At 42.1% G+C, this 16,120-nt stretch overlaps 1 protein-coding gene across 6 annotated transcripts in view; it reads right to left on the bottom strand.

Annotated features, from left to right (window-relative positions):
- LOC126334860 (zinc finger-containing ubiquitin peptidase 1-like) overlaps positions 1-16,120 on the bottom strand; it is a 334,584-nt gene that overhangs the window by 250,368 nt on the left and 68,096 nt on the right. For all 6 annotated transcript variants that reach the window (XM_049997541.1, XM_049997543.1, XM_049997544.1 and 3 more), the window contains exon 5: positions 8,104-8,272. In XM_049997541.1, the coding sequence (XP_049853498.1) occupies positions 8,104-8,272 (169 nt within the window). The remainder of the gene's footprint in view (positions 1-8,103; positions 8,273-16,120) is intronic.

The raw sequence follows: 16,120 nt of genomic DNA, 5'->3' as shown, positions 1-16,120 counted from the left end.
TGAGAGGTTTATTTTTAAATAAATATATGAAAATTGTGGGAATAACATGAAGAACATTTCCATACTTTTATTTTTGAATGAAAAGCTCTGAAGTTCAAACTGATTTTTTTTAATGCTCATTTCTGTTAGTAACATTAAAAACTGTTAGATTGCAAAAACTTGTAATTATCTTTTTTCAGGTTTTCCTCTTCATTACAACCATATCAATTTTGCTAATCAATTTGTTTGTAGTGAATTGTGATAGCTAACCATCAACATGATCATATTATTTTAGTGTTTACAATACTTCAAAACAGAACTTGCAGGTCATATTAATCATCCCTATTAAGAAAATGAAATGTGTTTATGTGCTTTCCTTCATTGTCATTACCTAAGCCTTTGCCACTATTTCTTTCCCTGAGTGCTTGAATTAATGAGATTTATGCCTACTATAAAGTCAGAAGAACATATGCTTGATACATGTATGTTTTCCTTGTGAACAGAAAACGACACTTCAGTATACTCCCTATTAATTGGGGTAGTGTGGGGGAGTAGATGGAGGAACAAACTAAAATCATGAATAACTGAGATTTTTTCAAAGATGAATTCTTTGTTTAAAAGTTTATCCAAATTCTGTGAATAGGTACTCTACGCATGTTTATTTCTTAAAATAGTCTGTGATGGTGGTTTTATTGTATTGAAACCCCTTCTGGCCCATATGATCAAAAGGGTATCAACACATTGCAATGCGGTTCACTGACTGACATCAGAAATCCCATGAATAGCACCTAGAAAAGACCCTTCTTCCAGAACACCAACAAATCATCCATTTCAACTAGTATTCTCTCTCCCCATCGCACCCCCCTCAGATTTAGTTATAAGTTGGCACAGTGGATAGGCCTTGAAAAACTGAACACAGATCAATCGAGAAAACAGGAAGAAGTTGTGTGGAACTATGGAAAAATAAGCAAAATACACTAACTGAGTAGTCCATGCGTAAGATATGCAACATCAAGGACAATGTGAGTTGAGGAGCGCCGTGGTCAGAGTGAGCAGCTTTGGAACAAGAGATCCTTGATTCGAGTCTTCCCTGGAGTGAAAATTTTACTTCTTTATTTTCAGAAAGTTACAATCTGTCCGTTCATTCATTGACGTCTTTAGTGTCTGTGTTTTGTGACCGCACCGCAAAACCGCGCGATTAGTAGACGAAAGGACGTGCCTCTCCAATAGGAACCAAAAACATTTGATCGCAAGGTCATAGGTCAACCGATTCCTCCACAGGTAAACACGTCTGATATATTCTATACGACACTAGTGACGGCATGTGCATCACATGACAGGAATATGTTGTCGACCCGCCTAAGTTGCACACTTGGCGAATGGGTAAAAAAATTCTTCCACCTTGCCCGATTTAGGTTTTCTTGTAGATGTGATAATCACTCCCAAAAAAGTGATGAAAACATAAGAGTTTGTCACATACACTGCAACAAATGAATGCAACAGTTTCACAGTTGCACAGTTTTCCCTGTGCTCTGTCAAAACATATGTTTTTTACGTTTTCAAATGTTTCCTTGTGTAGACCGTCAAACCCTGCATATGTCCATGCAAATCTGAACATGTCCTGGAATTTTGGATAGCGAAGTTGATTATGTGTGAGTGCCTGAACTTTGATAATTTTCACTCGAGAGAAGACTTGAACCTAGGACCTCTCATTTCACAGCTGCTCACGCTAACCATGTGACCACGGCGCTCTTGAACTCACACTACCCTTGATGTTGGCTACAGCTGCTCACACTAACCATGTGACCACATCGCTCTTGAACTCACACTACCCTTGATGCTGCCTATCTTGCACATGGACTACTCAGTTTGTATATTTTGCTTATTTATTCATAGTTACACACAACTTCTTCCTGTTTTCTCGATTGATCTGTGTTCAGTTTTTCAAGACCTATCCACTGTGCCAACTTATAACTAAATCTGAGGGGGGTGTGATGGGGAGGTTCCCTTGTCAGTAAACCAGCCTAGTTGCATCATTTTACTGATACGGTTATGCCTTGGCACATTGCCTGAATAATGGCAGTAAAGTTAGTAGGTAAAAACTTTTATGATGAACCATCATTCCATTCTCTACGAGAAATTGCCAAATTCATTGCAAAAAATGTGTATCTAACCAGTTTTTGAGCATTTCTCTATTCACCCAATGCTCCTTTTGGTTGTAATAATGTACAGGGAGATTATTAGCTGTGATATTCTTGAATGCTCAGAGTTTCAGTTTCACTTCATGGTTTCCAGAAGCATTAGCAGAGCAGAAAGTTGTAATATGTTCTGTAGACAACATATCTAGGAGCACAAACTTCACTCTTAAAAGCACGGGTTCAGATTTATAGAATTTCCAACAAAGACTAGTTTTAACTGAATTATAAATTTGGTCTGGTGTGAAATTCTCTTCTTCCACCAAATTTCTGGAACTCTTCCCAGAAGAAATTAGCTGCTGCAACATTTGATCTAAACCACTCACCTTGCACAGTAAGTTTGTGAATCTAGTGACTATGTTTGAATCTGTTTAATCATTCAGATGAGGCATTAAATTCTCCCTTTAACCCTAGAGCTCCATGAAAAATAAAAGCTTTTTTGCCCCACCTCACACCTAAAACAATGACAACTTCCAATCGCTTTTGGCTAAACCACTGCAAAAGAGCAGCACCCAATTCATCAAATGTACACTCCTGGAAATTGAAAAAAGAACACCGTGTATTCATTGTCCCAGGAAGGGGAAACTTTATTGACACATTCCTGGGGTCAGATACATCACATGATCACACTGACAGAACCACACGCACATAGACACAGGCAACAGAGCATGCGCAATGTCAGCACTAGTACAGTGTATATCCACCTTTCGCAGCAATGCAGGCTGCTATTCTCCTATGGAGACGATCGTAGAGATGCTGGATGTAGTCCTGTGGAATGGCTTGCCATGCCATTTCCACCTGGCACCTCAGTTGGACCAGCGTTCGTGCTGGACGTGCACACCGTGTGAGACGATGCTTCATCCAGTCCCAAACATGCTCAATGGGGGACAGATCCGGAGATCTTGCTGGCCAGGGTAGTTGACTTACACCTTCTAGAGCACGTTGGGTGGTACGGGATACATGCGGACGTGCATTGTCCTGTTGGAACAGCAAGTTCCCTTGCCGGTCTAGGAATGGTAGAACGATGGGTTCGATGACGGTTTGGATGTACCGTGCACTATTCAGTGTCCCCTCGACGATCACCAGAGGTGTACGGCCAGTGTAGGAGATCGCTCCCCACACCATGATGCCGGGTGTTGGACCTGTGTGCCTCGGTCGTATGCAGTCCTGATTGTGGCGCTCACCTGCACGGCTCCAAACACGCATACGACCATCATTGGCACCAAGGCAGAAGCGACTCTTATCGCTGAAGACGACACGTCTCCATTCGTCCCTCCATTCACGCCTGTCGCGACACCACTGGAGGCGGGCTGCACGATGTTGGGGCGTGAGCGGAAGACGGCCTAACAGTGTGCGGGACCGTAGCCCAGCTTCATGGAGACGGTTGCGAATGGTCCTCGCCGATACCCCAGGAGCAACAGTGTCCCTAATTTGCTTCGAAGTGGCGGTGCGGTCCCCTACGGCACTGCGTAGGATCCTACGGTCTTGGTTAGCATCCGTGCGTCGCTGCGGTCCGGTCCCAGGTCGACGGGCACGTGCACCTTCCGCCGACCACTGGCGACAACATCGATGTACTGTGGAGACCTCACGCCCCACGTGTTGAGCAATTCGGCGGTACGTCCACCCGGCCTCCCGCATGCCCACTATACGCCCTTGCTCAAAGTCCGTCAACTGCACATACGGTTCACGTCCACGCTGTCGCGGCATGCTACCAGTGTTAAAGACTGCGATGGAGCTCCGTATGCCACGGCAAACTGGCTGACACTGACGGCGGCGGTGCACAAATGCTGCACAGCAAGCGCCATTCGACGGCCAACACCGCGGTTCCTGGTGTGTCTGCTGCGCCGTGCGTGTGATCATTGCTTGTACAGCCCTCTCGCAGTGTCCGGAGCTAGTATGGTGGGTCTGACACACCGGTGTCAATGTGTTCTTTTTTCCATTTCCAGGAGTGTATGTGTCTTCATGCTTTTTCATGTAAATGGTCCAAAACTAGATTCGCAATTCTTGATGAAATCCTGTCTTTACAGCTTATTCTTTTCAACATCCCAAACAGTTTGCATTCCAGTACCACAATCAGCACTTGGTCTTGCAGCAGTTTCCCTCTTCCCATATCTTTCAATTATTTCTAATTTTTGTTTCAATGCCAACACATGTTTCTTTTGTTTCTCCATCATATCTTTTACAAATTTCTTTTAACTTGCTTCGTTGACACTTACATGCTGATTAACATCATAAAACTTTGCTTTTGATTTATTTGGAACAGGTGGACTGATAACAATGGAAATGGTATTCTGTTGCTGTATGGCAGTCATTTAAACAATGGACACGACACTTATTGTCACACAGTTGGTTGTTAGCTCAATATTGCACATTTTTATGCATGTATAATCCAAAAATGAATCACTGGACTTACACTGTATTTAGTTGCTTTTTTTTTAAAAAAAAAAAAAAAAAAAAAAAAACAGTATTTTTTTCTTAAAGCTTACACTAAGAGGAATGTGTTACACAAATAATGAGCAATAAAAGAGAATAATGGAACTAGATTAAAATAAAAGGTTTCTACTGAAATTGAAACACTCATGTCTGAGTACCACTAAATGATGTAGTTATTAAAATACCAGAAGAAAATATGACATTCATTACTCAACTTTTAAGGTTTTCTTTAGCATGAAAATGAATTCACAATGCTGATAAACTAAATTTTTAATTACCTACCCAATGTCATAAAATGTCTGACAAACAGAAAAGTTAAAGAAACTGAAAAAATTGCTTGTCGAAAACTACTCCTATTCTGCAGAAGAATTTCTATTTTTGTAATGTGTAAAAGGTGGTGGGTAGGAATTGCTAATTCACATCCGTATAGAAAAATAAATAAATAAAACCACTTGTAAATGGTCAGCATATAGCCATATTTACACATAAATATGTAATGTAAATGTAAATTGAGTCATTCCCCATCATTAGTCATATAGATGATCCATGGAACATGGGTTGGGTTGATTTGGAGGAAGAAACCAAACTGCAAGGTCATCGGTCTCATCGGATTGGGGAAAGATGGGGAAGGAAGTTGGCCATGCCCTTTCAAAGGAACCAGCCTGGCATTTGCCTGAAGCAATTTAGGGAAATCATGGAAAATCTAAATCTGGATGGCCAGGCACGGCATTGAACCGTCATCCTCCCGAATGAGAGTCCAGTGTGCTAACCACTGTGCCACCTCGCACGGTTATGAAACTAGTTAAAATCCCCATCCCCCAACCCTCCAACACATACAAAACATTCAGAGTAAGAATACCAAGTAAGTGTATTCCTTTTTTATTTATTCTTTCTGTCATTGAAACTATGTATAACATACACACATCAAAAAAAGTTTTGCGTCACCTCAGAGACATTCAGAGGTGGTGCTCCAGATCGCTGTACACAATGGTATCTCTAATATCCAGTAGCATGTCCTCTTGCATTGATGCATGCCTGTATTCGTCATGGCATACTATCCACTATTTCATCAAGGCATTGTTGGTCCAGATTGTCCCACTCCTCAACAGCAATTCAACGTAGATCCTTAATAGGGGTTGGTGGGTCGTGTCATCCATAAACAGCCCTTTTCAATCTATGCCAGGCATGTTCAATAGGGTTCATGTCTGGAGAACATGCTGACCACTCTAGTCAAGCGATGTCATTATTCTGAAGGAAGTTATCCATAAGATGTGCATGATGGGGGCACGAATTGTTGTCCATAAAGATGAATGCTTTGCCAATATGCTTGCGATATGGCTGCACTATGGGTCGGAGGATGCCATTCAAGTATAGTACAGCCGTTACAGCACCTTCTGTGACCATCAGCGGCATACGTCAGCCCCACATAATGCCACCCCAAAACAGCACGGAACCTCCACCTTGCTGCACTCACTGTATAGTGTGTCTAAGACATTCAGCCTGACTGGGTTGCCTCCAAACACGTCTCCAACGATTGTGTGGTTGAAGGCATATGCGACATTCATCGGTGAAGAGAATCTGATGCCAATCCTGAGCGGTCCATTCAGCATGTTGTTGGGCCCATTTGTACGGTGCTAATCAAGCTGTGGGCCTATGGGGTATCGTCTCAGTTGTGCGACTGGATTCGTGATTTCCTGTCAGGTCGCAGTTCGTGGTAATAGATGGCAAATCATCAAGTAAAACTGAAGTGATATCAGGTGTTCCCCAGGGAAGTGTCCTGGGACCTATGCTGTTTCTGATCTATATAAATGACCTGGGTGACAATCTGGGCAGTTCTCTTAGGTTGTTCGCAGATGATGCTGTAATTTAACGTCTAGTAAGGTCATCCGAAGACCAGTATCAGTTGCAAAGAGATTTAGAAAAGATTGCTGTATGGTGTGGCAGGTGGCAGTTGACGCTAAATAACGAAAAGTGTGAGGTGATCCACATGAGTTCCAAAAGAAATCCGTTGGAATTCGATTACTCGATAAATAGTACAATTCTCACGGCTGTCAATTCAACTAAGTACCTGGGTGTTAAAATTATGAACAACTTCAGTTGGAAAGACCACATAGATAATATCGTGGGGAAGGCGAGCCAAAGGTTGCGTTTCATTGGCAGGACACTTAGAAGATGCAACAAGTCCACTAAAGAGACAGCTTACACTACACTCGTTCGTCCTCTGTTAGAATATTGCTGCGCGGTGTGGTATCCTTACCAGGTGGGATTGACAGAGGACATCGAAAGGGTGCAAAAAAGGGCAGTTCGTTTTGTATTATCAAGTAATAGGGGAGAGAGTGTGGCAGATATGATATGCGAATTGGGATGGAAGTCATTACAGCAAAGACGTTTTTCGTCGCGGCGAGATCTTTTTATGAAATGTCAGTCACCAACTTTTTCTTCCGAGTGCGAAAATATTTTGTTGAGCCCAACCTACATAGGTAGGAATGATCATCAAAATAAAATAAGAGAAATCAGAGCTCGAACAGAAAGGTTTAGGCGTTTGTTCTTCCCGCGCGCTGTTCGGGAGTGGAATAGTACAGAGATAGTATGATTGTGGTTCGATGAACACTCTGCCAAGCACTTAAATGTGAATTGCAGAGTAGTCATGTAAATGTAGATGTATGGTGTTGTGGTTACAAAGATGGTCCTCGCCATGGACATCCAGAGTGAAGTTGTGCAACATGCAACCTATTGCGCACAGTTTGAGTATTAACACGATGTCCTGTGGCTGCACAAAAAGCATTATTCAACATGGTGGTGTTGCTGTCAGGGTTTCTCCGAGCCATAATCTGTAGGTAGCGATCATCCACTGCAGTAGTGGCCCTTGGACGGCCTAAGTGAGACATGTCACTGACAGGTCCTGTCTCTCTGTATCTCCTCCACATCTGAACAACATCGGTTTGGTTCACTCCCAGACACCTGGACATTTCTCTTGTTGAGAGCCCTTCCTGGCACAAAGTAACAATGTGGACATGATCAAACCACAGTACTGGCCGTCTAGGCATGGTTGAACTACAAACAACACAAGCCATGTACCACCTTCCTGGTGGAATGACTGGAACTGAATGACTGTTGGAACCCCTCCATCTAATAGGCACTATTCATGCATGGTTGTTTACATCTTTGAGCAGCTTTAGTGACATCTCTGAACAGTCAAAGGGACTGTGTCTGTGATACAATATCCACAGTCAATGTCTGTCTTCAAGAGTTTCGAGAACTGGGGTGACACAAAACTTTTTTCGATGTGTGTAATACCACTTAAAAACATGGTGCATGTAAAAGGTTATATTTCATAGATTAAAAAAAGTTAGTTTGAAGAGTCCACACAAATGTAGTTTCTTTTAAGTAAGTAAAGTGTATGAAATACGTCAATGAGCTGATATTTTTTACAAAACACACAAAACTAAATTACTGATTTCACAGCAACTTCTACAGACCAATTCAAAACACATACCTTTTGTGCAAGAGCTACCATCATCAACCCCATTACTTTCTGCTGCACGAAGTTCAATTTGTCTCTCATAGTAATCAGAGACAGACATTTCTCCTGCATACACAGCTTTCTGCATGTTGGTCAGACTCTGTTCTCTGAAGTTCCCTTGATTGTCCATTCCATATTGGGCCTGTAATTGAATTATTATTACAATTACCAATGTCACTGACACAACTGTTAATGTGGATGGTGGTATTTTGAGCAGCAGCAGCTGTGTTATCAGTTGTGGAACTAAATTCAAAATCTGGAAAATAATATAACTTGCAAGTCTGACACTCCAAACAGAGATGCTTAACAATAACTCAATGTGATGGAATTACGGGAGAAGACATTGATGACTGAAGCTTGTACTGGGTCAGTCCAAAAATGTTGATGACTGGATTAGCAAAAAACAGAAAAACATTAAAATTGTGGTTTTAATGCTTCAGTTGTTCAACATAGTCTCCCCCACTTGAGTAGGATCCACAGAATGGTCACACAACAATGTGAAACTTTCAGACATGCCCTTTTTTTTGGATGTTGTTCAACTCGTGCATTGCTCTGGCTTGAATAACAGTGATGGAAATTCCTGGATGGAGCAACACATAAAATAAGGGAAAGGCAACCACTCAACTATAGTGGGTCGATGCAAGCAGCACAGTAATGCATAACATAAATCAGCATTCACACTAACTTTAGAGCATTAGCTCTCTTTCTAACAATAGTACACAAGTTACATACACAACACCACAGATACCCAAATACACACTCCTGTGGCCACACATCCCCTTTTTTTTTTGCATATTGACTTAAGTAGTGGTTATGCTGCCAAATTGCTGGTCCTTCTTGTGAATTCCTGCAGATTTGTGGTTGGTTCTGTGATGATTTTTTCCAATAATTATTGACATTTTATATTTCAACAAAGTTGCAGCAGGTGTCCATATGTCGTTTTTGTTTGGGACTAAAGGCGATTGTTCAAATGCACATCTGTTGTTTACAGATGTTTGGTCAAGATGCCATCATAATTACTCTGCTGATGTAACTTATACACCAGGAATAAAATCAGCCATGGAACTTTTTTGGACAGATGGTGTGTAATGATTGATAGGTTATCCATTGCTTTTAACTCTATTAAAATTATTAAAAAATTAAAGACTATATTTGTTCATGTGTGAGGGAAGATATAGCACAGATGACACAGAGTTGTTTGTACAGAATTTGCTTGATCAAAGCCGCCTAACGAATGTCTTATCAGTTGGTCTAACAGTTCCAAATCACAAATGTTTTCATTATAAAACAGTTTCATAACTTAAGTGTTCTCATCAATTAAATTCTTATAGGCACTGTTTTTAGCTAAGTCTTAAAATTGTAATTTTAGTGATTTTACAGCTACATTTATATAAGCAGACTTGTATCCAAAACGAATACCTTTTAAGTTAGATTAAATAAGTTGCAGCAATACAACTGAAGAGAGTCCGTTTTTTATTTGTGTATGTATTATTATACTTCAAAAACAACGATTCCAAGACTTACCAAGCGGGAAAGCGCCGGTAGACAGGCACAATAAAATAACACACAAACACACACACAAAATTTCTAGCTTTCACAACCAACGGTTGCTTCTTCAGGAAAGAGGGAAGGAGAGGGAAAGACGAAAGGATGTGGGTTTTAAGGGAGAGGGTAAGGAGTCATTCCAATCCCGGGATTGGCGCTTTCCCGCTTGGTAAGTCTTGGAATCTTTGTTTTAATATATTTTTCCCATGTGGAAGTTTCTTTCTATTTTATTTATATTATTATAGTTCTGAAGTCATAAATTTTGTTTTCTCTAGTATTCATAAAATTATTAACTCTTTGTTGTTTTGTCTACTAAACTATTATGATTATAAATGGGAAATCTGGGCTGAAATAACAGTGCAAATAGCTACCTACTGCACAGAGGAAAAATTGAACAGCGGATGGACACATTTAAGCATGCAAGGATGTGGCTTGGATAGGACGGTGAGCTGTAGGGGAGAAGCAGAGAAAGGGAAAGGACTATGCAGGTGAGCCACATGGATAGAAGGCATGAATGACGCTGGAGTAGCTTCCATCACAAATATATTCTCGCACACTGTACCCTAACAGCTGCCCACACTCCGCTTATTCACGCTTGCTCCATAATGACCTCACCCGATCCTTTTACAACAACAGTCCCTTCTCTTCACTCATATCTACCCACCAACAGGCACCCTTATAAAATCATCAACCCATTATTTAATTCTGTTTGACTCTGATCTCATCTTGTTTTCACCTTGTCTTTCCTTCCTTCTTTTTTTTATTTTTTGCTATATTTCAAGTTGCTTCATCTTATATGAAATTTAAAGATGGTTTTTAAATATATTTACACATTCTTTATGCTCCTCTCTGGATCTCTGCTCCTTCCATCTACAACAAGATAGGAAAACTTTCCTATCACCAGCCAGAATCTAGTCCCATATACTGTTCCTGCATTGCTGCCTAGCTCATGGAAGGGGGAGGGGCGGAAGAACATTTCATTCAATTCTGTAAAAGACCGGCTACACCGTCATCAGTAATAATACAACATCGGGGAAAGAAATACACCATCAGACAAAGAAAGTGAAGCACCCAGAAGAGGAGGAAACAAAATGAAACATCGTGAGTTGAAAGTGTATCTGATGTTATTTCAGAGATTGTAATATCGAGTGAAAATTATGAAGAGCTAGGCAGTATGAGCCCACTTATCACTATGATAGTCACCTCCTATGGCCAAGATGCATGCACTTATTCAGTTGGGAAGGATGCCGTAAAGCTGTTGCAGCCTCTCCCGAGGCATGCTGTCCATGCCCTGTAACTCTTCTAACTGGTTCTTCATATCGTGAGTACTGGAACTGGGACAAAGTTGACATCTGAGCTGATCTATTCTTCTATTAGACTCATCTGGGGATCTAGCTGGCCATGGAAGTTCCTCAGCACCTTGCAGGCAGTTTGTAGAGACACTTGCCACATGTGGGTGAGCACTGTCCTATGAAAATTAGCATCACAACTTTGTTGCTTAAGAGGTTACAAATTAGAATGCGGGATATCCACAATAAACTGCTGTGCCATCAGAATTCCCTCAGTCACTACCAGCTGTGATCTGAAGTCATACCCAATCGCTTCCCACACCATGACACCAGGAATGACACCACTGAGCCTCCACAAAATGTCAGAAGGGGACCTATCCCTGATGATTGACATCTGGTGTAACGCAGAGCCGCGATTCACTGCTGAGGGAAATGTGACACCATTCATAATCAGTCGATGTCATGGCACCATTCCAAACACAGCAGTTTATGTTGTGGAAATAATGGCAGCCTATGTATGGAATGAAATTTCATAGTCTGGTTGTTGCTCGTCTTTGACCCATGGTGCAGAATGAAACAGAATGTTGCTGGGAGTCCATTTCTTGTTCTCTGATGGCTAGTGCACAAGTGTAGGGGTTAAGATGTGCTTGGTACACAATATGGTGTTCCTCCCTTATGTTGCTCACATGTGACTGACCCGAATTTTGATGATGAGAATGCCTGCCCTCATGTTCCAACGCAGTCCAAAATCAGGCTCTTGTAATGTCTGAATGCCATAGAAGTGTGAACACTGCATGATTTGGCCAATTAGCCAAATGGAGACCCCACAATGACACCACTTTCAAATTATGTCTGGAACTGGTGATGTCATCTCCCATGAGTAAGCAGCATCTCAGTGTCCTCCACAGTGATCAATCAACATCTGACACTGTTCGCTCCTGATATGCCCTAACCAGGCTTGGCAACAACACTACACATGAACCATATAAATGCACACTGGTGGCCCTTCTTTATTACTAGGTCTGCATCATTTACCAGCCACGACTGGACAGACTGTGTCAGGGTAACATATATAAGATTTGGTTATAATTTTATTCACAATAAGGGCAGATATAACATATTCAGACAATATTTTTATTTCCATTCACTTTGATCAATTGTAGCGGCACCACAATTTAAGATAGGAAAGTTAGATTCAGTGCAATATTTTTGAGTGCACAAGTTACAGCCAGACACAGACCTGTTGACCAGCGGTTGCGAAGTAGAATGGAGGCCACAGGACCGTCAAAATGCTGAAAAGAGTAAACGCAGCAGTTTACATGGCGCAAGTTACAGGCAGATGGGGCCGACTGGCACAACCTAGGTTTTATGAGTACGTGACTCAGAGCAGCGCGTTAGCAAAACAGAGGCACACAGCCACGTATAAATAGGTGCCGGTTTCCTAATGAGAGCATTCAAGTGTGGCAGCTCTCCCGGACGGCGGGGCATTTCACACCACAGGCAACACGCAGCAGCAGATGGGGCGCCAATGTTCCAGTCCATGGCGGGTCGCTGGTTCAACCCTCTGAGGCCAACGTGGGGTCCATAGCCAGCCTGCGGCAGGCAACTTGACAGCTCGCTACTGTGGGCAGTCTTGTTGGCTCCCAACACATGCCGGAGGCACCCCAAGGTGAGGGCCGCAGATTTGACTGTCGGATCGCAGGCGCTTGTTGTCGCCGCGATGTTAATCACAATGGCAAAGAAGCACGCAACGGGCTCCCAGCGAGTGGAGCTGAGGCCGCTGACACGGTCAAAACTTCGTAGCTGTGCACTGCCGGCACGCCGCAGTACATTGCACAGGTTGCTGGTGTAGCCCTTCCACGCCAAGCTGTTTTGCAAACAGCGAACTGGCATGCTCGGCATTGTAGGACCCTGTGATGCAGACAGGGGGGAACACAGTAGTGTAGCTAGGAATAATAAAATGCATGAATATCACGGCTAAGTTTTCACAGCGCATAATGACAGTTTCCATCCATGTCCAACATTGCTCCACCGCATGCCAACTATAGTGGGTGTCGTCAGCACAGTATGACATTCAAGCCCACCGCCTGCATTACAGTCGCAAAATATGGTGAGTGTTGACCAATTTTTCTTTTTGAGTGTTGTACGTTTTCTTTCTTTGCATTTTCAGAGTAAGTGTTAGTGTGTTTGGAGCAGTAAGATTTTTTTCTTTCGTGGCATTTAAATACTTTTGTATTGGGTTGAGTATGATGTTTTATTTATCTCCTCTTATTACGTCATCGCATAAAATGTAAGATGTGATACTGAGCTGTAGGAAGTCAGTTTATTTTTGTAGTTAAATGTTTTGTTTCTGTGGGATTTTATAGGTTGAAATGGGACTAACTGGGAACAAAAGCAATGCAATGGCAGAGTCAGGGATGAAAGGTGTGTCAGAATCAGAAGTGGTACAGATTTTGTTGGAAAAGGTAGCACAATTGACAGTGGACAATACGCAGTTCAGAAGTGAATTAACATGTAGGAGTGAGCGGGAAACCGCATCTGATCAGTCATTGTTGCCTAGGGTGCCGCAGCAGGAGACTGATGCAGCTGCCACGAGTTTGTTATTCCGTTTTCTGGCAAGGCATCTGAGGATGTGCGTTCGTTTGTTGAGGACTTGGAAACTTCAGCTGTGATGAATGGTTGGTCTGATGAACAGATGTTACATGTAGCCAAGATTAGATTAACGAATGAAGCGAAGACATATGTAAGGTGTTCTCAGGCCTTAGGGAAGGCGGGATAGTTTAAGTAGTTACAGGAAAGGCTTTTATAGAGCTACAAGAAACAGAATGGTGCTCAGTACTTTAGGGAGAAGTGGAGTACAATGACGAAGAGACAGGGTGTAATGGTTCTTTATTTACATAACCATTACGTCACTCCAACCCCAGTTCTTGATACCAGTAATATCGTACTACTTTTCTGCAAAGTAACAGACATATTTTTGTGACAATATTCACATTTGGTTTTATTAATGTATAGGTACTCCGATGTATCGATATATTACAATGATATGGTTCTTGTGTGTATTCATTTCTGTGTTTCTGTGAGACTGTCATAATCTTTGACTTACTTGTAACTGCTTTGGCGCGAATGCGCATAGAGCAGTCTTTGTTTCACTTTGCAGAAGTTAAGTTATTATTTCGCTTTGTAAAAAAAACTGTCAAGTCTTGTGTTTGGTTAAAGTGGAAATTAAATATATAAAGATTGATACAAAACTGCTTTCTTGATGATGTGACATTTAAGAAGAAGCATATGTGATGAAACTTCCTGGCAGATTAAAACTGTGTGCCCGACCGAGACTCGAGCTCGGGACCTTTGCCTTTCGCAGGTACTCCGATGTATCGATATATTACAATGATATGGTTCTTGTGTGTATTCATTTCTGTGTTTCTGTGAGACTGTCATAATCTTTGACTTACTTGTAACTGCTTTGGCGCGAATGCGCATAGAGCAGTCTTTGTTTCACTTTGCAGAAGTTAAGTTACTATTTCGCTTTGTAAAAAAAACTGTCAAGTCTTGTGTTTGGTTAAAGTGGAAATTAAATATATAAAGATTGATACAAAACTGCTTTCTTGATGATGTGACATTTAAGAAGAAGCATATGTGATGAAACTTCCTGGCAGATTAAAACTGTGTGCCCGACCGAGACTCGAGCTCGGGACCTTTGCCTTTCGCAGGCAAGTGCTCTACTAACTGAGCTACCGAAGCACGACTCACGGCCGGTACTCACAGCTTTACTTCTGCCAGTATCCGCCTCCTACCTTCCAAACTTTACAGAAGCTCTTCTGCGAACCTGGCAGAACTAGCACTCCTGAAAGAAAGGATATTGCGGAGACATGGCTTAGCCACAGCCTGGGAGATGTTTCCAGAATGAGATTTTCACTCTGCAGCGGAGTGTGCGCTGATATGAAACTTCCTGGCAGATTAAAACTGTGTGCACAGTTTTCGCAGAAGAGCTTCTGTAAAGATTGGAAGGTATGAGACAGATACTGGCAGAAGTAAAGCTGTGAGTACCGGCTGTGAGTCGTGCTTTGGTAGCTCAGTTGGTAGAGCACTTGCCCGCGAAAGGCAAAGGTCCCGAGTTCGAGTCTCGGTCGGGCACACAGTTTTAATCTGCCAGGAAGTTTCATATCAGCGCACACTCCGCTGCAGAGTGAAAATCTCATTCTGGAAACATCCCCCAGGCTTTGGCTAAGCCATGTCTCCGCAGTATCCTTTCTTTCAGGAGTGCTAGTTCTGCCAGGTTCGCAGAAGAGCTTCTGTAAAGTTTGGAAGGTATGAGACGGATACTGGCAGAAGTAAAGCTGTGAGTATCAGCCATGAGTCGTGCTTCGGTAGCTCAGTTGGTAGAGCACTTGCCCGCGAAAGGCAAAGGTCCCGAGTTCGAGTCTCGGTCGGGCACACAGTTTTAATCTGCCAGGAAGTTTCATATCAGCGCACACTCCGCTGCAGAGTGAAAATCTCATTCAAGTATATGTGAATTTACAAGAAGTTTAATAAAAATGTGGATCGTGAACACCGAGTCAAAAATTATTTCTACCATACCATTGTTCTGATCTGGGATTGTTTGATCATTAAGAATTTCCTGAAAAATGCATTTGTTAGGCCTTCAAATATTGCTAAAATACAAATCTGGACCTTCTAGCAGTCAAAGTGGAATTACCCTAGAATCAACCAGATGAGCCATAACAACTTCGATGAAATCTACATGGGAATCCATTCAAGATAAGTACCATAATTAATGACTTTTTTACAGTGACTTCATTATTTCCATTCTGACGATACCATCCACAGTCAATAACTTTGTTGTTGGCCGATAAAGCAAACATATGCTGCGTGAGCAACATTATTAATCTGATTTCTAACCTACTTTGCAAGTGGTGGTATTGTTAAAAGGGGAAGACGGGAGAGAAATTTGCGGACAGAATAAGAGAAATAAATGAGTATACATACGAGTTGGGTCAGAGCGATGAAGAGAATGGTGTCCTGTTGCAGGAGGCTGAGCAAAGGGTACTTGATGCATTTTTGAGGGGGTTAACACAACATATGGCGCGGAAAGTGCATGAAGAGACTCCAAAAGATTTGTATTCGGCAATTCAGCTGGCAATCCAATGTGAGGA

Source organism: Schistocerca gregaria, chromosome 2, assembly GCF_023897955.1.
Source record: "Schistocerca gregaria isolate iqSchGreg1 chromosome 2, iqSchGreg1.2, whole genome shotgun sequence".
In the NCBI taxonomy this organism is placed as follows: Eukaryota; Metazoa; Arthropoda; class Insecta; order Orthoptera; family Acrididae; genus Schistocerca; species Schistocerca gregaria.
Note: the sequence above shows the minus strand (reverse complement) of the source record. Positions and strands in the feature narration are given on the sequence as shown.